Genomic DNA, 26,060 nt, shown 5'->3' with positions numbered 1-26,060 from the left:
CGGTACTTTGTGGCGGTCGCGGCTCATAATGACGAGCAGAGTTCACAATGGCCCCGCGGTTTTGTGGCTCATCAGCGGCGAGCGGTGGCGCAGTGGTTAGCGCAACTGCACTCCAAACTCGGCGACCTCAAATTCGAATATCAGCCACGGCTAATATCGGTGTTGAGTGATATCTGAATGGGCCCTGTTCCCTATTCCCTTCAACAATACACCGTCGGGCGTGGGGAAGTATGGTCAAACAATCCGTGGCGTGGGAAGGCCTCCATCAAACAGTGGAGGGACAAGCGGCTGTGCGGGTTTTATTATTAAGAACTATCCCATCAAGTTCCTCGGTATCACCGTCGACTCCACCTTATCCTTTGGCAGCTGCACCAACCACAAACTGCCACATCAGGGCCGTCTGCCATTGAGGTCCACTCACCACCGCCGCCGCCAACACCCTCGCCCGCAGCAGCCTCGCCTCGACGACTGCAACCCAATCCTTGTTCGAGTGACCTCCAGACACTCGCACGCGTCGTCCTCGACGCCCGTCTTCCTTGGCTGCAGTCCCACTCGCTTCCCTCCACTTCCTCCTCCATCTCCTGCCTCCACTCTCTCCTCCACTCGCTTCCCTCCATCACCAGCAGGGTCAGCTACAACATCTCCTGCCTCCACTCCCTCCTCCACTGGCTTCCCCTCCATCACCAGCAGGGTCAGCTACATCATCTCCTGCCTCCACTCTCTCCTCCACTCGCTTCCCTCCATCACCAGCAGGGCAGCTACATCATCTCCTGCCTCCACTCCCTCCTCCACTGGCTTCCCTCCATCACCAGCAGGGCAGCTACATCATCTCCTGCCTCCACTCTCTCCTCCACTCGCTTCCCTCCATCACCAGCAGGGCCAGCTACATCATCTCCTGCCTCCACTCCCCTCCTCCACTGGCTTCCCTCCATCACCAGCAGGGCCAGCTACAGCATCTCCTGCCTCCACTCCCTCCTCCACTCGCTTCCCTCCATCACCAGCAGGGCCAGCTACAGCATCTCCTGCTACTTGTGCCACCACTGCGCCTTTCCTCTCGGTCATCCCCCGTAGCTCTCAGCCCTCCTGTCGCTCTGCACGACGGCTGACGGTGGAAGTCTCCACAGCAGAAGCAGCGAGATTCACAACCTCCTCCTGCTGCTGCTGCTCCCGACAGCGAGCAGCAGCAGGGCCCTGCTGCTGCTCCCGACAGCGAGCAGCAAGCAGGGCCCTGCTGCTGCTCTCGACAGCGAGCAGCAGCAGGGCCCTGCTGCTCGCTCTCGACAGCGAGCAGCAGGCCCTGGACACTGCCGGGTGTCGTCTCTCCGTGGCAGCCCCCGCCGTGTGATTACGCGGCCATCATCATCATCACCCCCGTCACTGCTGCTAATGCTGCTGCACATTCACAGCAGCAGCAGCAAAAGCGGCGTTTAACCGGCTCCGACTTTCGAGCTACCTTGAGCTCCACATCTGAGAGTCGTGGATATGTTGAGCGTTACGGATTGGATTACTATTATGATGATTACAATGGCCTGTGTAGCGTGCCTCGTGGCACGCACGCTTCATAATGACCCCACTTCCGCCTTCGCTGCGTTGTACCGTGGGGGTCAAGGCCAGGGGATGGAGGCACGTGTTGGGATGAGGGGTCGTGGCCGGTGGGAGGGGTTCGGGGTTAGAGTCCAGGGTTATGGTCAAGGTTACGGGTGGATGGAGGGGTTAAGGTGATAGATGGAGGGGGATAATCTGGATATCAGGATATGGCTGGGGAGAGGGGTCTGGTTATTGGAGAGAGGAAGGGGGGTTGGGGCTATGGCTGGGGAGGAAGCTGTGGTCAGAATGATCGCTATGGGGGCAGGGACGTGGATCAGGGTCTGGGATTTGTCCTTCGAGATAAAAATGTCACGTGGCGTGGACGCGGCGTGAAGTGTAAATGAGCGCGATAAGAGCGATGTTTGTGTCCACAGTGTGTCCGTGCGCGCGCGAATGTGCAGTGTGTTTTGTCTTCGCGTGTACAGCCGCGTGCATCTGTACGTGACAGAGCGGTGGTGTTCGTGGTCGCAAAGAACCCGGCGACCCACAGGCAATTCCCGCTCACGACCAATGACAGTGGCGAATATTTGCGTCGACCATTAGGCCACGCCTGGGTCGACTCAGCCTTAAATAAGTAACCTGGTGCGGTGTGTAGACATGGTGTGGCCAGCCCCTCGTGTGCCGGGCCGCACTCGTCCCCCCAGCAGCCCCGGCGAGGCGACACGAGGGATCGAGCGCAGTGCGCGCGCACGATTTCCCAAACGACCACTCCATCACGAGTTTCTCTCCCACTCTCCCCCACACTCTCTACCGCAATCTCTCATACTCCCACTCTTTGCTATTTTCTCATACTCGCCCACTCTCTCACTATCCCCGACTTTCTCTCCAAAATATTCTACCCTCCCCTACTTCCTCCCCTCCTCTTCAACTCTCCCCTACTTTCTCCAGCTCTCCCGAACTCTCCCCCAACTCGCACTTTCCTCTACTGCCTCCACTCTGCCACCCACAGTCTCAGCTTCTCAACTCCCCTCACTGACTCCCCCACAACTCCGCACCCCTCCCCCCACGCTCCCCTCCCCCCACGCTCCCCCCTCCCCCACGCCCCCCCTCCCCCCACGCCCCCCCTCCCCCCACGCCCCCCCCTCCACCCACGCCTCCCCTCCCCCCCACGCCCCCCCTCCCCCCACGCCCCCCCTCTCCCCACGCCCCCCCCTCCCCCCACGCCCCGACTCCCCCCACGCCCCCCCTCCCCCCCACGCCCCCCCCTCCCCCCACGCCCCCCCCTCCCCCCACCGCCCCCCCCTCCACCCACGCCTCCCTCCCCCCACGCCCCCCTCCCCCCACGCCCCCCCCTCCCCCCACGCCCCCCCCTCCCCCCACGCCCCGACTCCCCCCACGCCCCCCCCTCCACCAACGCCTCCCCTCCCCCCCACGCCCCCCCTCCACCCACGCTCCCCCTCCCCCCACGCTCCCCTCCCCCCACGCTCCCCTCCCCCCACGCCCCCCTCCCCCCCACGCCCCCCCCACCCCCCACGCTCCCCACCCCCCACGCCCCCCCACCCCCCACGCTCCCCTCCCCCCACGCCCCCCCTCCCCCCACGCCCCCCCTCTCCCCACGCCCCCCCCTCCCCCCACGCCCCCCCTCCCCCCACGCCTCCCCCCACGCTCCCCACCCCTCACGCTCCCCACCCCTCACGCTCCCCACCCCCCACGCCCCCCCTCCACCCACGCCCCCCCTCCCCCCACGCCCCCACGCCCCCCCTCCACCCACGCCCCCCCTCCCCACGCCCCCTCCCCACGCCCCCCCTCCACCCACGCCCCCCCTCCCCCCCACGCCCCCTCCCCACGCCCCCTCTCCCTCCCCCCACGCCCCCCCTCCCCCCACGCCCCCCCCTCCCCACCACGCCCCCCCTCCACCCACGCCTCCCCTCCCCCCACGCCCCCCCTCCCCCCACGCCCCCCCTCCCCCCCACGCCCCCCCTCCCCCCACGCCCCGACTCCCCCCACGCCCCCCCTCCACCAACGCCCTCCCCTCCCCCCCACGCCCCCCCTCCACCCACGCTCCCCCTCCCCCCCACGCTCCCGTCCCCCCACGCTCCCCTCCCCCCACGCCCCCCCTCCCCCCACGCCCCCCCACCCCCCACGCTCCCCACCCCCCACGTCCCCCCACCCCCCACGCTCCCCTCCCCCCACGCCCCCCCTCCCCCCACCCTCCCCCCTCCCCCCACGCCCCCCCTCCCCCCACGCCCCCCCTCCCCCCACGCCTCCCCCCACGCCCTCCCCACCCCTCACGCTCCCCACCCCCCACGCCCCCCCCTCCCACCCACGCCCCCCCCCCCCCTCCCCCCCACGCCCCCCCTCCACCCACGCCCCCTCCCCCACGCTCCCCTCCCCCCACCCCCCGCTCCCCCCTCCCCCCACGCCCCCCCTCCCCCCCACGCCCCCCCTCCCCCCACGCCCCCCTCCACCCACGCCCCCCCTCCCCCCACGCCCCCCCCTCCCCCCACGCCCCCCCTCCCCCACGCTCCCCCTCCCCCCACGCCCCCCCTCCCCCCACGCTCCCCCCTCCCCCCACGCCCCCCCCTCCCCCCACGCTCCCCCTCCCCCCAAGCCCCCCTCCACCCACGCCCCCCCTCCTCCCACGCTCCCCCTCCCCCACGCCCCCCCTCCCCCCACGCCCCCCCTCCCCCCACGCCCCCCCTCCCCCCACGCTCCCCCTCCCCCCACGCCCCCCCCTACACCCACGCTCCCCCTCCCCCCACGCCCCCCCTCCCCCCACGCCCCCCCCCCTCCCCCCACGCCCCCACCCCCCACGCTCCCCCCTCCCCCCACGCTCCCCTCCCCCCACGCCCCCCCCTCCCCCCACGCCCCCCCTCCCCCCACGCCCCCCCTCAACCCACGCCCCCCTCCACCCACGCTCCCCCTCCCCCCACGCCCCCCTCCCCCCACGCCCCCCTCCCCCCACGCCCCCACGCTCCCCACCCCCCCACGCCCCCCACCCCCACGCCCCCCCTCCCCCCACGCCCCCCCTCCCCCCACGCCCCCCCTCCACCAACGCCTCCCCTCCCCCCACGCCCCCCCTCCACCCACGCTCCCCCCTCCCCCCACGCTCCCCTCCCCCCACGCTCCCCTCCCCCCACGCCCCCCCTCCCCCCCACGCCCCCCCCACCCTCCACGCTCCCCACCCCCCACGCCCCCCCACCCCCCACGCTCTCCTCCCCCCACGCCCCCCCTCCCCCCACGCCCCCCCTCCCCCCACGCCCCCCCTCCCCCCACGCCCCCCCTCCCCCCACGCCTCCCCCCACGCTCCCCACCCCTCACGCTCCCCACCCCCCACGCCCCCCCTCCACCCACGCCCCCCCCTCCCCCCACGCCCCCCCTCCCCCCACGCCCCCCCTCCCCCCACGCCCCCCCTCCACCCACGCCCCCCCTCCCCCCACGCCCCCCCTCCACCCACGCCCCCCCTCCCCCCACGCTCCCCACCCCCCACGCTCCCATCCATCCACACTCCCACAGCCCCTGGGGGGGGGGGCGTGTGTCCGTGTGTCCGGTGAGGCCAGCGCGAGTCAGCGTCGTGTTTCCGGGCGCCGCTCTCACGAAGGCGCGGGCATTGTCACTTGTAAACACAGTCATTAATAATAATCACCGAGACACAAAGGCGGCCGGGCGTGGTAAATATATATTTGTGGCGCAGTACTGAACAAAATTAGCGTACAATGAATGCACTCGCATATACGGATATACACGCTAAGATCACATAAGACAAAGATCCCCCGTATAGCCTTAACGGACTTTTTGGGGCAAGTGCTGTTCGAGAGCACCTCTGAATGTCGGCACGGCACACGAGGGGTGAGTGGTCAGCACCACGCTCGGCCCCCTTTGTCTTCCAAGTGGTGATTTTTTACACATCACACTCGGTACTCATTTGAGGCTGAGTAAACCTTGGGGAGGCCCGGGACTGGTTCATATAATCGTCATTGGTGTTGGCCGTGAGCGGGAATCTAACTCATATTTTCCGGGTTCATAGCCCACGCGCTCACCGCTGCACTACCGCGTTGCGCACGAGAACAACAGCTGACATTCGCTACGAAGTGGCGGTAAGACCAACGCAGCACTTTGCAGGCTAAGTGCACCTTGAGGCCACGTCAAGTGTCGATTGCCCGCTGACTGGTCACAGGACAGACCCAGATGCCAGGGGTTGACTGACTGAGATGACTGGCCGATGCACTACCTGTCCATAATAGAGGGGGGGGGGGTGGGGTGAGTTAGTTCACGTAAGTATAAATGTGTCGTTAACCCCGCCACCACCCGACACAGCCAGTAAGTAAGGTTGGTCACGTTCATAAAACACGCCAGTCAGTTACTAGTTCAGCACACCGGTGTGTTGGAGAGTAGACCACGTGTGCTGCCCACTTTGCCAACTTGCTGCGTTTTAATCCGCCCGGCGCTCTGCTCGTCGCTGTGAGCGTCGCTCCTCCGCCCTCCGCTGTTGTTGGAGTGCGGCCGCCTCCCAACCACTGCCCCCAGTAGCAGCGTCCTTCACGAGCCTCCTCCACCGAGGTCGATCTCGACACGTGGCGGCGAGTGGCAAGCGACCACGGAGCTCCACGTCCTCCCGTGGCAGCAGGAGCCCCGTCCTGCCCACACGCCACGGGCGTCACAGCGCGCAGGGCGGAGCTGAGCCAAGGGCCGTGGACTTCCCTGCTGGGTGAGGGGGTCGGGGTTGCGATCCGGCTTAGGGGGCGCACAAACTCGGGGCAGCATTCAAGGGATTAGGGCACGGGGCTTGTGGAGGCAATGCTGCTCGTTGCCCGCAGATGCCCTTTCGCTGCCCGCGGAGAAGGGCAGGACACCCAGCCCCCTGTTCCGACTCCACCGGCCACCCTTCTTACTGTGCCCCTCCCTCCCCGCCCATATCTGGTGTCATGGAAAGTGAATGATCCCCACCCTCCATGATTTATTAATCGCAAATATTTTGACGTCTCCGCACTGGAACAAGGCGATCGAGCCGCGCACACGGCGGGGTCACTGCGTTCCCGCCCCCCCCCCCCGTTGAAGACGTTTCTGTTTTCCTCGCACCCCGTTAATGAACATCGTTACCCTCCACCCACTACCGTGTATCCCCCCCCCGCCCCCCAATTCAGAGGCAGCTCCTCGAGGTGGTGGCTAGGGGGGCACTCACAGTGCATGTTAGGGAGTTCATCACTGGCAGTGAAGTCGTTACATCTCGCCATCGCTCCCTTACTTCTGCCAAATCGTCTGCAGCGTGTCGCACATTCCGTGCGTGACTTCCAAAATCTGATTTTAGTTTCATCCCACTCATGGCTTGCAGGGGGGCGGGGGGCACACAAGGGGTGGGACTCGACTCCATGACGCCACTTTGACAAATCGACTAATTGAGCCATCACCAGTATCACCACCATCGGTGTAATCGCACCCGAGCCCCGGCGGGTGACCCATTGCTGGAGGAATAGCCACGGCTCCGGGGACCCCACGGCACCGGGGACCCCACGGCTCCGGGGACCCCACGGCACCGGGGACCCCACGGCTCCGGGGACCCCACGGCACCGGGGACCCCACGGCACCGGGGACCCCACGGCACACGGGTCCTAGGGGAGTTAGTGGGAGCTGGGATCGCAGGTGAGTGACGCGTCCCGGGCCTGGCTCAGCCGCTCCGCGTGAGCCACTCGTGCCTGCCTGCTGTGCGTCGCCCTTCGCCACCCCGTGCGTGTGTCCACCACGGGGGCTCTCTGTGTCCGTCCGTGCAGCGCGTGGAAGCGAGGCTGGCAAACTGGAACAGCAGCAGCAGCTGGGCTCGCATTAGCAGCAGCAGCGGCAGCAGGGCGGTGTCAGTCGTGCGTGAGAGGTGAGACTGTCGCGACTGTAACGACTGCACGGACTGGAGTGACTGCAGAACGCGTATCGATCCCATACATCAGCAGTGGCAGTTGAGTTCTGAATGAACACGATTGGGGGGTCATCCCCCTCGCCCCCACTACTATGACCCCGCAAACTCTGAACCACCTCCCACCACTGCGGCCCCCTCTCCCCCCTAGCCCCCACCTCCTCCCAGAGGCTTCGCCTCCACTCTGGAGGTCGCACGCATTGAATGACCCCGCCCCTCAACCCCCCTACCCCCTCCCCTCGGTACCCCCACGCACAGCAGAGACATTGCAGAATCAACAACAGCAGAGGCAGCGGCGGTCACAGCGATATATCTGTAATAGTTGTGGCAGTGGTATAGTTTTGGCACTTGTGGTTGGGCCAGTAGTATTTGTAGAAGTGGTGGAGTTGTGGGAGTGGTGGAGTTGTGGGAGTGGTGGAGCTGTGGGAGTGGTGGAGTTATGGCAGCAGTAGCGTTGGCTGAAGTAACATCAGTACTACTACCGAATCACACTCTATGCATCTGATCTTGGAAGCTAAGCAGCGCTGAGCCTGGTTCGTACTGTGCGTGAATGGAGCCTGGTTCGTGCTGTGTGTGAAAGGAGCCTGGTTCGTGCTGTGTGTGAAGGAGCCTGGTTCGTGTTGTGTGTGATGGAGCCTGGTTCGTGCTGTGTGTGAAAGGAGCCTGGTTCGTGCTGTGTGTGAAAGGAGCCTGGTTCGTGCTGTGTGTGATGGAGCCTGGTTCGTGCTGTGTGTGAAAGGAGCCTGGTTCGTGCTGTGTGTGAAAGGAGCCTGGTTCGTGTTGTGTGTGATGGAGCCTGGTTCGTGCTGTGTGTGAAAGGAGCCTGGTTCGTGCTGTGTGTGAAAGGAGCCTGGTTCGTGCTGTGTGTGAAAGGAGCCTGGTTCGTGCTGTGTGTGATGGAGCCTGGTTCGTGCTGTGTGTGAAAGGAGCCTGGTTCGTGTTGTGTGTGAAAGGAGCCTGGTTCGTGCTGTGTGTGAAAGGAGCCTGGTTCGTGCTGTGTGTGATGGAGCCTGGTTCGTGCTGTGTGTGAATGGAGCCTGGTTCGTGCTGTGTGTGATGGTGCCTGGTTCGTGCTGTGTGTGATGGAGCCTGGTTCGTGCTGTGTGTGATGGAGCCTGGTTCGTGTTGTGTGTGAGTGGAGCCTGGTTCGTGCTGTGTGTGATGGAGCCTGGTTCGTGTTGTGTGTGAGTGGAGCCTGGTTCGTGTTGTGTGTGATGGAGCCTGGTTCGTGCTGTGTGTGATGGAGCCTGGTTCGTACTGTGTGCATGGTGCCTGGTTCGTGCTGTGTGTGGTGGAGCCTGGTTCGTGCTGTGTGTGATGGAGCCTGGTTCGTGCTGTGTGTGATGGAGCCTGGTTCGTGTTGTGTGTGAAGGAGCCTGGTTCGTGCTGTGTGTGATGGAGCCTGGTTCGTGCTGTGTGTGATGGAGCCTGGTTCGTGCTGTGTGTGAAGGAGCCTGGTTCGTGTTGTGTGTGAAGGAGCCTGGTTCGTGCTGTGTGTGATGGAGCCTGGTTCGTGTTGTGTGTGATGGAGCCTGGTTCGTGTTGTGTGTGAAGGAGCCTGGTTCGTGCTGTGTGTGATGGAGCCTGGTTCGTACTGTGTGCATGGTGCCTGGTTCGTGCTGTGTGTGATGGAGCCTGGTTCGTGTTGTGTGTGGTGGAGCCTGGTTCGTGCTGTGTGTGGTGGAGCCTGGTTCGTGCTGTGTGTGATGGAGCCTGGTTCGTGTTGTGTGTGAAGGAGCCTGGTTCGTGCTGTGTGTGATGGAGCCTGGTTCGTGTTGTGTGTGAAGGAGCCTGATTCGTGCTGTGTGTGGTGGAGCCTGGTTCGTGTTGTGTGTGATGGAGCCTGGTTCGTGCTGTGTGTGAAGTAGCCTGGTTCGTGCTGTGTGTGATGGAGCCTGGTTCGTGCTGTGTGTGATGGAGCCTGGTTCGTGCTGTGTGTGGTGGAGCCTGGTTCGTGTTGTGTGTGATGGAGCCTGGTTCGTGCTGTGTGTGACGGAGCCTGGTTCGTGCTGTGTGTGATGGAGCCTGGTTCGTGCTGTGTGTGAAGGAGCCTGGTTCGTGCTGTGTGTGGTGGAGCCTGGTTCGTGCTGTGTGTGACGGAGCCTGGTTCGTGCTGTGTGTGAAGGAGCCTGGTTCGTGCTGTGTGTGAAGGAGCCTGGTTCGTGCTGTGTGTGAAGGAGCCTGGTTCGTGCTGTGTGTGGTGGAGCCTGGTTCGTGCTGTGTGTGATGGAGCCTGGTTCGTGCTGTGTGTGGTGGAGCCTTGTTCGTGTTGTGTGTGATGGAGCCTGGTTCGTGCTGTGTGTGGTGGAGCCTGGTTCGTGCCGTGTGTGATGGAGCCTGGTTCGTGCTGTGTGTGGATGGAGCCTGGTTCGTGTTGTGTGTGGTGGAGCCTGGTTCGTGTTGTGTGTGATGGAGCCTGGTTCGTGCTGTGTGTGGTGGAGCCTGGTTCGTGTTGTGTGTGATGGAGCCTGGTTCGTGCTGTGTGTGGTGGAGCCTTGTTCGTGCTGTGTGTGATGGAGCCTGGTTCGTGCTGTGTGTGGATGGAGCCTGGTTCGTGTTGTGTGTGGTGGAGCCTGGTTCGTGTTGTGTGTGATGGAGCCTGGTTCGTGCTGTGTGTGGTGGAGCCTGGTTCGTGTTGTGTGTGATGGAGCCTGGTTCGTGCTGTGTGTGAAGGAGCCTGGTTCGTGTTGTGTGTGATGGAGCCTGGTTCGTGCTGTGGGTGAAGGAGCCTGGTTCGTGTTGTGTGTGATGGAGCCTGGTTCGTACCGCGTGTGAATGGAGCCTGGTTCGTGCTGTGTGTGATGGAGCCTGGTTCGTACCGCGTGTGAATGGAGCCTGGTTCGTGCTGTGTGTGATGGAGCCTGGTTCGTGCTATGTGTGATGGAGCCTGGTTCGTGCTGTGTGTGAAGAAGCCTGGTTCGTGCTGTGTGTGAAGGAGCCTGGTTCGTGCTGTGTGTGAAGAAGCCTGGTTCGTGCTATGTGTGAATGGAGCATGGTTCGTGCTGTGTGTGATGGAGCCTGGTTCGTGCTGTGTGTGATGGAGCCTGGTTCGTGTTGTGTGTGAAGAAGCCTGGTTCGTGCTGTGTGTGAAGAAGCCTGGTTCGTGCTGTGTGTGAAGAAGCCTGGTTCGTGCTATGTGTGAATGGAGCATGGTTCGTGCTGTGTGTGATGGAGCCTGGTTCGTGCTGTGTGTGATGGAGCCTGGTTCGTGTTGTGTGTGAAGAAGCCTGGTTCGTGTTGTGTGTGAAGAAGCCTGGTTCGTGCTGTGTGTGAAGAAGCCTGGTTCGTGCTGTGTGTGAAGAAGCCTGGTTCGTGCTATGTGTGAATGGAGCATGGTTCGTGCTGTGTGTGATGGAGCCTGGTTCGTGCTGTGTGTGATGGAGCCTGGTTCGTGTTGTGTGTGAAGAAGCCTGGTTCGTGCTGTGTGTGATGGAGCCTGGTTCGTGCTGTGTGTGAAGAAGCCTGGTTCGTGCTGTGTGTGATGGAGCCTGGTTCGTGCTGTGTGTGAATGGAACCTGGTTCGTGCTGTGTGTGATGGAGCCTGGTTCGTGCTGTGTGTGATGGAGCCTGGTTCGTGCTGTGTGTGATGGAGCCTGGTTCGTGTTGTGTGTGAATGGAGCCTGGTTCGTGCTGTGTGTGATGGAGCCTGGTTCGTGCTGTGTGTGAATGGAACCTGGTTCGTGCTGTGTGTGATGGAGCCTGGTTCGTGCTGTGTGTGATGGAGCCTGGTTCGTGCTGTGTGTGATGGAGCCTGGTTCGTGTTGTGTGTGAATGGAGCCTGGTTCGTGCTGTGTGTGATGGAGCCTGGTTCGTGCTGTGTGTGATGGAGCCTGGTTCGTGCTGTGTGTGAATGGAACCTGGTTCGTGCTGTGTGTGATGGAGCCTGGTTCGTGCTGTGTGTGATGGAGCCTGGTTCGTGCTGTGTGTGATGGAGCCTGGTTCGTGCTGTGTGTGAATGGAGCCTGGTTCGTGCTGTGTGTGATGGAGCCTGGTTCGTGCTGTGTGTGATGGAGCCTGGTTCGTGCTGTGTGTGAATGGAACCTGGTTCGTGCTGTGTGTGATGGAGCCTGGTTCGTGCTGTGTGTGATGGAGCCTGGTTCGTGCTGTGTGTGATGGAGCCTGGTTCGTGTTGTGTGTGAATGGAGCCTGGTTCGTGCTGTGTGTGATGGAGCCTGGTTCGTGCTGTGTGTGAATGGAACCTGGTTCGTGCTGTGTGTGATGGAGCCTGGTTCGTGTTGTGTGTGAAGGAGCCTGGTTCGTGCTGTGTGTGATGGAGCCTGGTTCGTGCTGTGTGTGATGGAGCCTGGTTCGTGCTGTGTGTGAATGGAACCTGGTTCGTGCTGTGTGTGATGGAGCCTGGTTCGTGTTGTGTGTGAGTGGAGCCTGGTTCGTGTTGTGTGTGAATGGAGCCTGGTTCGTGCTGTGTGTGATGGAGCCTGGTTCGTGCTGTGTGTGATGGAGCCTGGTTCGTGCTGTGTGTGGATGGAGCCTGGTTCGTGCTGTGTGTGATGGAGCCTGGTTCGTGCTGTGTGTGAAGGAGCCTGGTTCGTGTTGTGTGTGAAGGAGCCTGGTTCGTGCCGTGTGTGATGGAGCCTGGTTCGTGCTGTGTGTGGTGGAGCCTGGTTCGTGTTGTGTGTGATGGAGCCTGGTTCGTGCTGTGTGTGATGGAGCCTGGTTCGTGTTGTGTGTGATGGAGCCTGGTTCGTGCTGTGTGTGGTGGAGCCTGGTTCGTGTTGTGTGTGATGGAGCCTGGTTCGTGCTGTGTGTGAAGGAGCCTGGTTCGTGTTGTGTGTGATGGAGCCTGGTTCGTGCTGTGTGTGAAGGAGCCTGGCTCGTGTTGTGTGTGATGGAGCCTGGTTCGTGCTGTGTGTGAATGGAGCCTGGTTCGTGCTGTGTGTGGATGGAGTCTGGTTCGTGCTGCGTGTCAGTGAGACACTGCACTGCAAGATTACTCAAAGATGGAACTATAGCAATGGATTATTGAATCCATATATGCGGAGCTTTGAGGGTATGACCACGTCGCAGTAGAATTAGCAGCAGGAGTTTATGCTGAGTATTATCCGAAGTAGTATCATCACCAGGAGCTATTGCGGAGTCGTATATGTGTAGTATATCCGCAGTAGTTTCAGCAGTAGTATATGTGCAGCAGGACCCAGAGTAGTAGCAGCAGCAGGAGTATATGTGTGCTGTCGTAGTATCAGCGGTACTATATGTGCAGTAGTATCAGCAGTAGTATCAGCAGGGGTGTAGTGTGTGTAGTAGTATTAGGAGCAGCAGTAATTAGAGCAGGCAGGCGGGGTCTCGGTGTCACGGGAGGTGCCGCACCCTGTGGTTCCCATGCGTTTCCTTTCCGACAAAAACAATTTAAGAGTCATCATCATTATCGTGTTCCCGTCATCACCATCATCATCATCATCTTCGTGGGTTCTTGCTCAGTTTAGCATCATCTTGGCAAACTCGCGCAGGTGAGTTGCGAAGGCGTGAAGGTGACGTGTGGGCAAAGGGGTAGAAATGAAGGTGTAGGGGAGGTGTGCAGGTAGGTGTGCAGGTAGGTGAGCGGTTGTTGATGGAGTTATGGAGATGTGAGGTGTGGTAAATGTCTGCCCGTGAATGTGTTTGGCTGAAGGTGGAGTGACTGTGTCCATGTGATTGATTGAAGGTGTACAGGTGAGCGTGTGCAGGCAAAGGTGTTGTAGGTGACGTGAAGGTTGGTGAATGATTTATCAAGGTGTGTAGGTGACAGTGTCGTGCAGGAGTGTACATAAACGCATGGTCAGTGTATGCAGATGAAAATGTCCAGGTGAGTGCGCAATGAAGGTGTGCAGGTGAGAAGGTGAATCATTGATGTGGTGTGAAGGTGGACACGTGAGTGCACGACCAAGGTGTACAAGTGAATACGCAGCGAATGTGTAAAGGTGTGCGGGTGAATGTGGTGCACGCAAGCAGGTCAGTGCGCGTTGAAGACGCGGCGCAGATGAACGTGCTATGAAGGCGAGCGCTTGCAGGTGCATGCGGGTGCGCGACCTGAAGTGGTGCGGGCGTTGTCGGCGCGCAGCTGAGACCGCGTGCGCGCCGTGCCACCCCACAGGGGGCCATGTCCCGCGCAGATCTGAGCGCGGTCCCCGCCTTCTTCTCCATCTCCATCCTGGCGCTCGCCGTTCCGCTCAACCTCGCGTCGCTCGGGCTGCTGTGCGCACACGGCCGCCGGCGCCGCTCCCCCACGGCGCTCTTCATGATAAACCTCGCGACGTCTGACCTCCTCTTCCTGCTCAGCCTCGCCTTCCTCGTGCCCTACTACCTGAGCGGCCACACCTGGTGCCTGGGCCGCGTCATGTGCCACGTGGTGACCACGGCGCTCTTCACCACCACCTACACGAGCACGCTGCTCCTCACGGCCATCGCCGCCGACCGCTACGTGGCCATCGTCCACCCGTTCCAGGCCAAGGCGTGGCGCAGGGAAGGCTACGCGGGCTTGGCCTGCGCGGCCATCTGGGTGGCCACCTCCAGTCACCTGGGGGTCCTCAACGTCGTGGACTTCTTGGACGTCGACGGCGGCGGCCGCAACGACACCAACGGCACGGCGGGGGCGACCTGCTACGAGTCGTTCAGCGACAGGGACTTGCGCTTCGTGTCCTCCTACCGCCTCTACGTGGCGATCATCTTCTTCTTCCTCCCGCTGCTCGTCACCGCCTTCTGCTACGCGAGTGTCATCAGGAGCCTCTCGAAGCAGGCAGCCGAGCGACGCGGCTCCGCGCAGCGGTCGCGCTCCGTGCGGCTCGTTGCTGCCACCATGGCGGTCTTCTTGCTCTGCTTCGCGCCCTTCAACGTGAGCCACGTCATCGGCTTTGCCAGGACCGAGAACATCTGGTGGCGCCACGTCTCCCTCATCCTCAACTCCCTCAACTGCTGCCTCGACCCCCTCATCTACTATTTTGGCGCGTCCAGGGGATCCGGAAGCTCGGGCAGTGGTACCAGGAAGGGGGCGAACAAGGGGGTGAACGGTCCCCCCAGGATTCGTGAGGAGTCCCAGAGCGCCGTGTGAGGAGCAAGGACCCCCGCGGGGTAGGGTGGTGTGGGGACCTCAACGATGAGGCCATGCCAGGACCCAGTGGGGTCCGAGTCACTGCGACCTCCGCCCCCCCCCCTCCCTCTGCGAGAATGCATCGGAGCCATGGCTCCTCCGATTAGCACGGTTGGCTACGTACGGTGCGAAAGAAGTCCAACATACATACATGGCTGGGAGATGTGAAAACCTCTGCACTGATGAGTAGCGCTGCAGACACTAGCCCCAAGCCTAAACCTCTAACTCGAACTACAAACCCAACCTAAAACTTTTAGACCTAACTACAACAACGCTGACCACATTGCTCTGACATTAACTGAATTAACCTTATCTTTTAATCCCATAATACTAACCCAAAACTAATGCTGACTCGAAGCCACTATCCCTAATCTCAAGCTCAACTCTAACGCTAATCTTTCCTTAACTCGAACCCCCGAACCCCAACCCTCTCATTATCTCTAACTCCATTACAATTTATTCATGAATTTAACCTATATTCTTGGCTAGCGCATACACGCAGACTTTGAATGAGTGTAAGGAGCCTCCTGCTGGTGCCAGGGACCTCGAGTGTAGCACTTGAAGTCCAGCTGATCGTGCAATGGGCCTAGTTGGCCAGAGGTCATGGGATTAACTGAAAAGTTTGAAAAGGGGCACCCGTGAGGAGGGGGAGGGTAAATTAATGGGTCAGAGAAGGTTCGAGAACACGGTGGGGATGGAAGCGGGTAAAAGGGGCAGAGAGGGGGGTCACCAGAGGGCCGTTGATGTTCGCCCGAGAAGTCTCCGCAAAGCGCGTTGGACTATTCTACATCTGGTGGCAGCTGTGGGATGTCGCCTTCAATCTGCCAAGCGTCAACAGTTCCGTTGGGAGACTGGGAGGAGGACGGAGCCGCGGTTACGTCGGGCGGCTTGGGACGAGCCACGACAGGAGACGGGGAGCCGATCTGTCCTCCGCGGACCAGTGCCGCCGTTGTCGGGAAGTCCGCCACCAGTCCGCCGAAGCAGCTGTGTCAAGCGCTACGCCCGCAATGAACACACCGAGGTGCGAGGTTCCGCCTCGAGTAGGAGAGGAACTTGACAGTTACGGAGCTGCTCGCTACGCTGCTGCAGTAGCAGCGGTCGGTAACAGAGCCCGCACCACCAGCAACACACTGTGAGTTACAGCAGCTGCCACTGGTAGAAAGTGCCATCAAGGTGGGGCAATCGACGTTGGCCACCCTGTCGCCCGGACGAGTCGACCCCGCCACTGCAGTGCTCTCACCGGCCGCCAACCACAAGGGGAGGGGGGGAGGTGGGGTGTGGGGGGGGAATGTCACAACCGACCGGCGGCAACCAGGAGCCAAACCAGAGCAGGGCCAAACCGACCTGCGGGAACCACCCAAGTGGGCCAGGGGCGGCGGGAGACGACGCTGAGGCCACCGGGTCGCTTTGGCCCTGCGGATAGGTTCCCAGCTACGGGTGGTGATTGGAAGTACCTCATGAAGCAGCGTACACCGTTCTGGACTGGAGGAAGCACTAAAAACTCTGGAGATGCACAACCCCCGTCTGGCATGGTTCAAGGACTCCAGGACTGCCAGCTCAACGGAATGGCTCCGAGTCAGCCTTGGCGTACTGCAGGACACTGTTGGTGTTGGGTGGAGGCGCCGTTCCACGTTTGGCCCAGGTGGCGCGAGGTTCATTGGTGGTGGAGCGGCGCTTCATCTTCGCCCGACGGGCGAGCGTCGTGCTCACGGTAACGGAAAAAGCTGTACGCGCCTCCACGTGGGATCCTAGGAATTTTCAAGCACACGCGGAAGTGAGTGATGGGGCCGGCCCTGGTGCTGGCGCAGGTAATGGAGGGTGCCGACGGGCTGGCGGAAGCAACAACGGTGACGGGGACAAGGGCGGCGCCAAACGGCGACATCGCTGCAAGATGTCGTAGCGTCGATCCATGTGCTGCCAATAGCGCACAAGTTTTTTAGCGGGCAACAACCACGCCATTGGACTGACCGAGACCCTGCTGCAACAACTCGCCCTCACACCGTCACGACCTGCCACCGCCGTGGCCAGTAGGGCCGCATTGCAAGAGAGTGGCGCGTTGCAAGAGAGTGCCGCGTTGCAAGAGAGTGCCGCGTTGCAAGAAGGTGCCGCGTTGCAAGAGAGTGTCGCGTTGTAAGAGAGTGCCGGAGCGAACAAGCTGCGACCCCCGACGTGCTCCTCACCTTGACGCCGACACGATGCAGGCGAGTGGCGGCGTCCTGGACCTCCCGGGCAGACTTCTCACCCACGTCATCACCGCCCCAATTCACCTCGCACACCGTGCCATCCATTGGCGTCGCTATTACCTCTCGGGCGTTATTAAAAAATAAACTCCCTTCGACCTCTTTGCCACTCCGTTCTACCTCGGAGCCTGTCCCACGGCCTGACTCGGCAGTGGCGTCAACCGGCGAGACGAGTGGTTGGGCTGCAACATCGGGGATGTCGGTTTCGCTCGGGTCGGTGGCGGCCGTAGAAGTGCGCGTTTTGATTGGCACGGGTGCTCCAGCCGCCATCATGTCCACTCGTAAGTTTCACTTGTTGCCCGAGGAATTTCGCCAGTTGTACCCGATAGTGGTACATTTTATAGCGGCAAGTGGGGGTAGCATGGGGATATTGGGACAGGTGAGAGCTCCGGTGTGTATTGGTGAATTGTCGATCATTCTAGTGTCCAACATGCTTCCCGTTCCTGGATTGTTGGGTACAGATCTCTGATGTGGTATGCCCATAAAAAATACCACATAGTACGTGTGGAGACCCCTTTGGGGAAACACCTCTACTTAAGAGCAGAAGGTGCCGATGCCCCTCTATGCGGACTCTGGTCAGCGAGTCCGTGACCATTCCTCCCGCAGCCCAGATGTCGGTCCTACTACGTGACCGCAACCCCCTTGTTACCACTCAAGCGGATGCCTATCCCGGTCTCACCAACATCTCTGGTCACAGAGTGGCGCTCGTTGGCAGGGGCGGACACAGTTTTGTTGAACAGCAGTTTGTTTGCACAAGTTCTGAACATGTCAGACAGAGCTACGAGCATGCAGGTGGGGGTCTACGTAAGACTCCTGCCCACCATGGAATGCCAGGGCGACTTTGCGCCGATAGGATCAGGAGAACGTCCCTCAGGAGAAATTGACGACTCATGGGTGAACGCTGTCTCAATGGAACATTTAAATGTGTCAGCCGATCAGGCTAAGAAACTTCGAACGTTACTAGAGAAATGTGCCAATGTCTTTAGTAAAAACAAAGGAGGTGCGGCACCTCTTTATCAGAATTCTTACAGGACGAGCCCAGTTGATAGAGATAAATGTGTTGCAACCGGTGCAGGAAATGCGGCAAAAGTTATTTCACCGTCAAACACGATGCAGTCATTCTGGTCAAGACGTCAGACGGCTCGCTGCTTTCCTGCGTGGATTTCCACCGTATTGACAAGGCCGCCTTACCACCCCCGCATGTAGACGACTCCTTGGATGCTTTAGCGGGAGCTAATTCTTTAAGCGCCGCCAATACTTTGTTGGGTTTTTCACAAGTGCCCCTTGACACCGAGTCCCGCCATAAAACCGCATTGCAAACTGCATTGAGGACTCCATAAGGGATGACAAAGTTTAACTGCTTTCAGATGGTTCTTCAGACGGTGCCGGCAGCTTTCTGTCTTATGGAATGGTGTCCGTGGGCCTTCATTGGGACACATGCTTCACGGTGGCGAGATGTTAACTACCTCACCTTGTATACAGGAGACCGTGGGTTTGATCCCCACCCTGTATATTTGGAGTTTGCAAGTTCTCTCCGTGGTTGCGTGGATTTTTTTTCCAGGTCCTCCGGATTTTCTCTCCACATTTAGAATCAAACATGCGTTTAGAGTATTTGGCTGCTATCAATTTCCCCGTGATAAGTCACTTCGTTGAGCTCTCATTTGTGGCCAGGTCGCTTCTGAATAAGAGTTGTATGGCTCAGTGGGCCTTGCCTGGAGGAAAAAACAGGGGGAAACATTCAAATCGCAAACGTGCAGGCTTCAGGGTCGGGGTCGAACCCACGACCTCCTGTATGCCAGGTGAAGTAGTTCACATCTCGCCACAGTGGCGCGATGTTAACTACCTCGCCTGGCAAAGTAACAAGGTTTCAACGGTCCGTGTCTAATTATCACCGGTTCGTGGCGAACTTCGCTACCATTGCTAAAAACTTTTCATGCCCTGACAGGTTAAATATGAGGGTGCTTTTGGAGGTCTAACTGAAGAGACAGCCTTACCTACAGCGATGCTCGTCGTTGATGATGGCACCTCCCTTTTCACGTTATCTTGACTTTGCCCTCCCATTCAGCCTGGACACGGACGTCGGTGATGTTGGGATTGTAGCCGTGCATTCACAGACGCAGCAGGACCAGGAGATGGGCATCGCGTGTGGCAGCAGGCACCGGTTATTGCCAGCAGAACAGCGCTGTGCTGTGTTACCGCTGCGAGCTGCTGGCTGTTGTTCACTTCGTTTAACAGTTACGACCCTACCTGCAGGGCCATACATTTACAATGCGCACTGACCACACTGCACTACAATGCTCATTATGAATTGATCAACCATCAGGCCAGCTGGCCAAATGGTTTGAACACCTGAAAGAAGATGCTTTTATGGTCGTACACAGGAAAGGTGCACGACACGCTCATGCTGGTGCTCTGCACCTCCGATTAGCACGGTTGGCTATGTACGGTGTGAAAGAAGTGCAACATACATACGGACCGTCTATCCCCACCTGTGCCTTGTACATGCATCACGGGTGCGCACACAATGCAAAGACAATCTCCCCAAACGAGGCTGCAGCGGTCGTTCCCGTTTACGCACTGCCAGGTGACGTGATTACGACTTCAGGCTAATTCGGGCGGCAGACTGGTAGCGGCTGCATGTAGAGCAAAACTCCTTGCAGCCGCAACGCAGCTCAATCCGCTAGTGCCGATTCGGGGTCATCGGAAAGCCAGCCATATGTTTTGTGGAATGACCTCCACTGATTCGTTGGGATGTGTCCACCCAGCGTCGCTGCTTAGTGGGAACCGACTCCACTTTGCCAGAAGCTATCCATCGACATACATGCTCACCTGCGTATGCACCTCGGAGGACGTAAGATGACATCTGCCTTGCAGGGTCGTTATTTTTTTTTATGACTGCGGATGTACATCGATGGGGTCGACCCGTGTGCCAGGATTGCATCTGCCACAAACAAGCAAACGGCAGCCACACGACCACCACGACGATCCATCGCAGTGTCAGGAAAGGTGAACAGTTTCGTAGCTACGAGCTTGTTGGGGCCTTTTGCCAAGGCTCAAAGTGGAAATAGATTCTTGCTCGTGGGGGTCGAATGCTGCATTGACTGGCCGATGGCTTCGCCTCTTGCGGGACCCGACTGCTCAGTCCGACGGGCACGTCAGAGACGAGGGCCCTCCGCAAAGGCTGTGAATGAACCGGCGCAAGCACGCGGTCTGTTCTGTCACGCGTGTTTCTATCATGCGGATGGGAATTGGATGAAACGCGATTGAGTGAACAGAACTATGTCACGCAAGTCGGAATAAGCGGTTGTGCGGCTGCCTCAGCATAGCTACACACAAGACGGGATGCTGCTGGATGCTTCTAGAAGCTACCCACGCGCCTCGGTGTTTGTTCAGCCTGCTTATGCATCTCACGTGTTATCGCGGACTGTGTTTTACCTTCATATTATATATTATAACGCGATTTTCCCATAACGCGGTGTTCTTCAGGAACGCAACCACCGTGTCACAGAAGAACAGACTGTGTTCCTCGCAATTACTCTAAGATGCTTGTGAGATGCTAAGGACTTAAAAGGTGCATGCGAAGAACGCAGACTGAGACCTTCACATTCCGGCAGTTTTGACGGCATACAGACTAGCCCCTCCACAATGACTCTTTTCGGATTGTTCACCCTTATTCTGAGTGCATGGCCACAACTTTATCCCACCTATTGAAACGCAGCTGGCAGACATCCCGGCCTGAGCCGATACACGGTGGACGTCCTTTCGCCACTCTCTAACATACACAAGGCTCATGACGCTGGCCTGGCCACCTCGCACGGATGCACTGGTGGCTCACGAACAAATTCGATTTGAGTGGTGAGACACTCTATACCTTCGAAATTTGGCGAACCTGGCGTGGATCCACTGGCCACAGGTCCCATTGAGCACATCGACTAAGCAAGGCCCAGTGACATTCGTTGCAATTGGGATGCAATTGGGACGACTTGGGTTTGTTTAGCCTTCTCAAGCCAGTCGCGAATGCATCACCACGTCCCATGCCATCCACACCAATTAACCCCGCCTCACAGTCTCTGCCAGCGTCTCGGGTGCCACCCACTCCACAAATGGTGTCCACAGGTCCGCCTGCCTCATGCACCAGTATACCCTCGCCTGCCTCATGCACCAGTAAACCCTCGGCAGGCTCGATGCACCAGTATACCCTCGCCTGCCTCATGCACCAGTAAACCCTCGGCAGGCTCCATGCACCAGTATACCCTCGGCAGGCTCCATGCACCAGTATACCCTCGGCAGGCTCCATGCACCAGTATACCCTCGCCAGGCTCCATGCACCAGTAAACCCTCGCCAGGCTCCATGCACCAGTATACCCTCGCCAGGCTCCATGCACCAGTAAACCCTCGCCAGGCTCCATGCACCAGTATACCCTCGCCTGCCTCATGCACCAGTATACCCTCGCCAGGCTCCATGCACCAGTATACCCTCGCCAGGCTCCATGCACCAGTATACCCTCGCCAGGCTCCATGCACCAGTATACCCTCGCCAGGCTCCATGCACCAGTATACCCTCGCCAGGCTCCATGCACCAGTAAACCCTCGCCAGGCTCCATGCACCAGTATACCCTCGCCTGCCTCATGCACCAGTATACCCTCGCCAGGCTCCATGCACCAGTATACCCTCGCCAGGCTCCATGCACCAGTATACCCTCGCCAGGCTCCATGCACCAGTAAACCCTCGACAGGCTCCATGCACCAGTATACCCTCGCCAGGCTCCATGCACCAGTATACCCTCGCCAGGCTCCATGCACCAGTAAACCCTCGCCAGGCTCCATGCACCAGTATACCCTCGCCTGCCTCATGCACCAGTATACCCTCGCCTGCCTCATGCACCAGTATACCCTCGCCTGCCTCATGCACCAGTATACCCTCGGCAGGCTCCATGCACCAGTATACCCTCGCCAGGCTCCATGCACCAGTATACCCTCGCCAGGCTCCATGCACCAGTAAACCCTCGCCAGGCTCCATGCACCAGTATACCCTCGCCAGGCTCCATGCACCAGTATACCCTCGCCAGGCTCCATGCACCAGTATACCCTCGCCAGGCTCCATGCACCAGTAAACCCTCGCCAGGCTCCATGCACCAGTATACCCTCGCCAGGCTCCATGCACCAGTATACCCTCGCCAGGCTCCATGCACCAGTATACCCTCGCCAGGCTCCATGCACCAGTATACCCTCGCCAGGCTCCATGCACCAGTATACCCTCGCCAGGCTCCATGCACCAGTATACCCTCGCCAGGCTCCATGCACCAGTAAACCCTCGCCAGGCTCCATGCACCAGTATACCCTCGCCTGCCTCATGCACCAGTATACCCTCGCCTGCCTCATGCACCAGTATACCCTCGCCTGCCTCATGCACCAGTATACCCTCGGCAGGCTCCATGCACCAGTATACCCTCGCCAGGCTCCATGCACCAGTATACCCTCGCCAGGCTCCATGCACCAGTAAACCCTCGCCAGGCTCCATGCACCAGTATACCCTCGCCAGGCTCCATGCACCAGTATACCCTCGCCAGGCTCCATGCACCAGTATACCCTCGCCAGGCTCCATGCACCAGTAAACCCTCGCCAGGCTCCATGCACCAGTATACCCTCGCCAGGCTCCATGCACCAGTATACCCTCGCCAGGCTCCATGCACCAGTATACCCTCGCCAGGCTCCATGCACCAGTATACCCTCGCCAGGCTCCATGCACCAGTATACCCTCGGCAGGCTCCATGCACCAGTATACCCTCGCCAGGCTCCATGCACCAGTAAACCCTCGCCAGGCTCCATGCACCAGTAAACCCTCGCCAGGCTCCATGCACCAGTATACCCTCGCCAGGCTCCATGCACCAGTATACCCTCGCCAGGCTCCATGCACCAGTAAACCCTCGCCAGGCTCCATGCACCAGTATACCCTCGCCAGGCTCCATGCACCAGTATACCCTCGCCAGGCTCCATGCACCAGTATACCCTCGCCAGGCTCCATGCACCAGTATACCCTCGCCAGGCTCCATGCACCAGTATACCCTCGCCAGGCTCCATGCACCAGTAAACCCTCGCCAGGCTCCATGCACCAGTATACCCTCGCCAGGCTCCATGCACCAGTATACCCTCGCCAGGCTCCATGCACCAGTATACCCTCGCCAGGCTCCATGCACCAGTATACCCTCGCCAGGCTCCATGCACCAGTATACCCTCGCCTGCCTCATGCACCAGTATACCCTCGCCAGGCTCCATGCACCAGTATACCCTCGCCAGGCTCCATGCACCAGTATACCCTCGCCTGCCTCATGCACCAGTATACCCTCGCCAGGCTCGCCGGCGGCAACTTCCGTGGCGACTTCGGAACAAGCCACTGGCATCTCGCCGTGCCCGCTGTGGTTGTCCGGACTGTGAGTGGGCATGAGACTAACTCAGGCAACTGCCACTAAGCCTTCGACAATTGTGGTGGTCGTGAGAATGCGATTGTGCACTCGTGGTTCGATGCATTGGCATTTGCTGCTGTCTATAAATTGCAATATTAAAGTCGGCAAGATGTGTTGGTTAGTTGAACGTGGCAATTGCACCATATATAGTAAATAGTTTATTAAGAATGTAAAAACTGTAAATTTTGATTCCACGCATATATTTGACAGGGTGCACGGGGTTAATGGTTTGCACGCTGTGTCGTTCTCGTTGCGTTCTTGTTAAGATTGGCACATTTTAATAACTTTAGCCAAGGATATGGGGAGGCAATCCTCATTATTAATGAATGTAACCAAGGTTTTTTGGCTCGCGTATACTGAACATGCAGCTATTGAATAAGCAGAAGGAGCCTCCCGTATGTTTGCCTTTCCGTGGTGCCAGAAGGTTCGAGAATACGGGGGGGGCGGAGGCGGATAACAGAGACGGGTCGTTGGTGTCCTCTCTATGTGTGACCTCTCTACGCGTGACCTACGTCGTTTCGGGTAAATAAAGGTCCACCTGAGAAGTCTCCCACAAACACCCTGGACTCGTCTACGCTTGCGCTAACCCTAAGGTCACCCCTAACCCCTCACATTATCGCGAATGCTCCCCTTGTCGACTTGTCCCACCCCCCCACAACTTCACCACGTAGCCCCCACCCCCACAACTTCACCACTTAGCCCCCACCCCCACAACTTCACCACTTAGCCCCCACCCCCACAACTTCACCACGTAGCCCCCACCCCCACAACTTCACCACTTAGCCCCCACCCCCACAACTTCACCACGTAGCCCCCACGTGGCCGTGTGTGAGCTGTGCATGTGTGGCGTGTTGGTTGTGTGCTCCATTCATTGGAGGCTTTTGTAAATCCACCGCTGGATGATGTCCTCCATACGCCAGTGCGGCCGTGGGGGTTTTTCGACAATTCTTCACTACGCTGGTCAATTAGGGTCGTTAAAATCAAGGTGGGGAGGAGGGGGGTTGGCGGTCTACATGCACCACGAATGTAGCTGTCTTCCGGCATTGTAGTCAGGTCGCCGGGTTAATAGCGCAACCGGGCGACCACTGCCCCCTCTCTTATGTCTATAGTGTGTCAATATTGTGCGTGCGCTGTGCGTGTCTGTGCTATGTGTGTTTAGCGTGTGGGTGTGCATAGTGCGTGCGTGCGCCATGTAAGTGCTGCGTGTGTCTGCTAAGCGCGAGTTTCTTATTTACCGTGTGACCAGCTGAGAGCCCAGCGAGACTAAACACACATCTGCCTCTCTTGCAGGAGACACTGGGGTTTCAAGAGCAAACACAGGGGCAGGGGCAACATGAGATGCGATATGGAATAACGTATAACGGGCGCGGCGAGTGCTTGTGCAACCACCGCAAATGCAGCAGCGGCGACATCAACAAATCATTCGAGGCAGATTTGTCTTGGGGCGACACCGGCAGCACAGCGACATGTCTAGAGCCACGTGGCTGGAGAAGTTTTGCATGTACATGCCAATCACGGTGGGCAGCGGTGGGCAGCAGAGGACAGGACAAGCATAGCCATTGAGCTATAAATGCACCGATGCTTGCATTGGATATGTACCGTTCGGGGTACAAATCTCTGGTCCCGACACTGGTGAGACAAGGCCATATAGAGAAGGTTGTCTGGTGTAAGTCAATGTTGGCATGTTTTGCCACAAGTACGTGTGGTTAATGCAGACTTGATTCCTTGCTTAAAGGTCTCCATTTGGTGTTTGAACATCTTAACACCTGTTGTATGTGTCAGGAAGGGCAAAACCGGTTCTTATTTTTTCATATTTAGATTTTGTTACACGGATGGTCTCGTTCAGCCAGTTGCCCGGTGATTTACAAGGGAGATCAAGTGGTGTGTGAGCAACAGCAGCAGCAACGAAAATAAGACCACGAACACTCTCATTGCAGAGGACAGGGGCCTGAAGGAATATCACACAACCGACAAACGAGACGTGTTTAATGGTCGCAAACGAAACACGCGAATTTAAAGAAAAAAAAGTGCAGAATTTTTTGTTACAAGAAGGACCAGAAAAAAATGTTAGGTGCAAGGAAGCTCTTTGTGTGTTGGTCTAACAGCGACATGGACACACGTGGATCGTAGAAAAGCCTGCAAGCACGTGGGAGCAAGAGGCGCCAGCAACATGTAGGCGGCACGGGTTGCAAGTATGCCATGTTTTGGGGGGGTCTAATTAAGAGATAAAGAGGGGGAGTGAAGGGAGGGAACCAAGCTGTAGATGTGTAATAAAAGACTTGACCACGATCTCTGGCTCAGTGTCCTTTATTTGGTCCGTACTGTATTACCCACACGGCTGTCTCCTCTTTGCTCAGTCCCCACAGTACTGACTCCGATGTCTCTCTCTTCTCCACCAGCAGCCCCTCTGTTGGCCCCTGTCGCTCCTGTAGCCCCCACAGCAGCTCCGCTGCTGTTACTCACTCTCAGCCCCCCTGGCTGTAATCGCTGCTGCTCTTCTCCCTCTTGCTTACTCCGCAGCGCTGACAGCCTCGTGCTGTCTCTCTCTCTCTCTTCGTCGCTCCTGACTCCGCAGCGCTGACAGCCTCGTGCTGTCTCTCTCTCTCTCTTCGTCGCTCCTGCGACTCTCTGCAGCCACACCGCTGCCTCTAACACACAGCCTTCCTGGCTGTACTCTCCGTAGCTTCTCACCACCCTTTAGCTCCCTGCTATTCTCCGGGGTTGGCTCCCGCTGGCCAACGGTGCCCCCTCCTCACGTTCGCCCGCGCGGCCCCACTCTTTTCCATTCACACCCCGACTGACTTCCCTTTCCGGTTTACCCACTTAAGGACCCCAACCTTTCA

At 59.2% G+C, this 26,060-nt stretch overlaps 1 protein-coding gene across 1 annotated transcript; it reads left to right on the top strand.

Annotated features, from left to right (window-relative positions):
* The first annotated feature begins 7,803 nt into the window (after window positions 1-7,803).
* Window positions 7,804-15,750, top strand: LOC144739794 (free fatty acid receptor 3-like). The gene is made up of 2 exons (XM_078622690.1): window positions 7,804-7,965; window positions 13,521-15,750. Exon 2 carries the CDS (start codon window positions 13,527-13,529, stop codon window positions 14,472-14,474), a length of 948 nt encoding a protein of 315 aa, XP_078478816.1. The 5' UTR covers window positions 7,804-7,965; window positions 13,521-13,526; the 3' UTR covers window positions 14,475-15,750.
* The last annotated feature ends 10,310 nt before the right edge of the window (window positions 15,751-26,060 follow it).

This window comes from Lampetra planeri, unplaced genomic scaffold (assembly GCF_965212315.1).
Source record: "Lampetra planeri unplaced genomic scaffold, kcLamPlan1.2.h2 scaffold_1710, whole genome shotgun sequence".
In the NCBI taxonomy this organism is placed as follows: Eukaryota; Metazoa; Chordata; class Hyperoartia; order Petromyzontiformes; family Petromyzontidae; genus Lampetra; species Lampetra planeri.
Note: the sequence above shows the minus strand (reverse complement) of the source record. Positions and strands in the feature narration are given on the sequence as shown.

Excerpts from the sequence above, each read along its gene's own strand:
- LOC144739794 (XM_078622690.1), top strand. The coding sequence starts at position 13,527 with ATGTCCCGCGCAGATCTGAGCGCGGTCCCCGCCTTCTTCTCCATCTCC.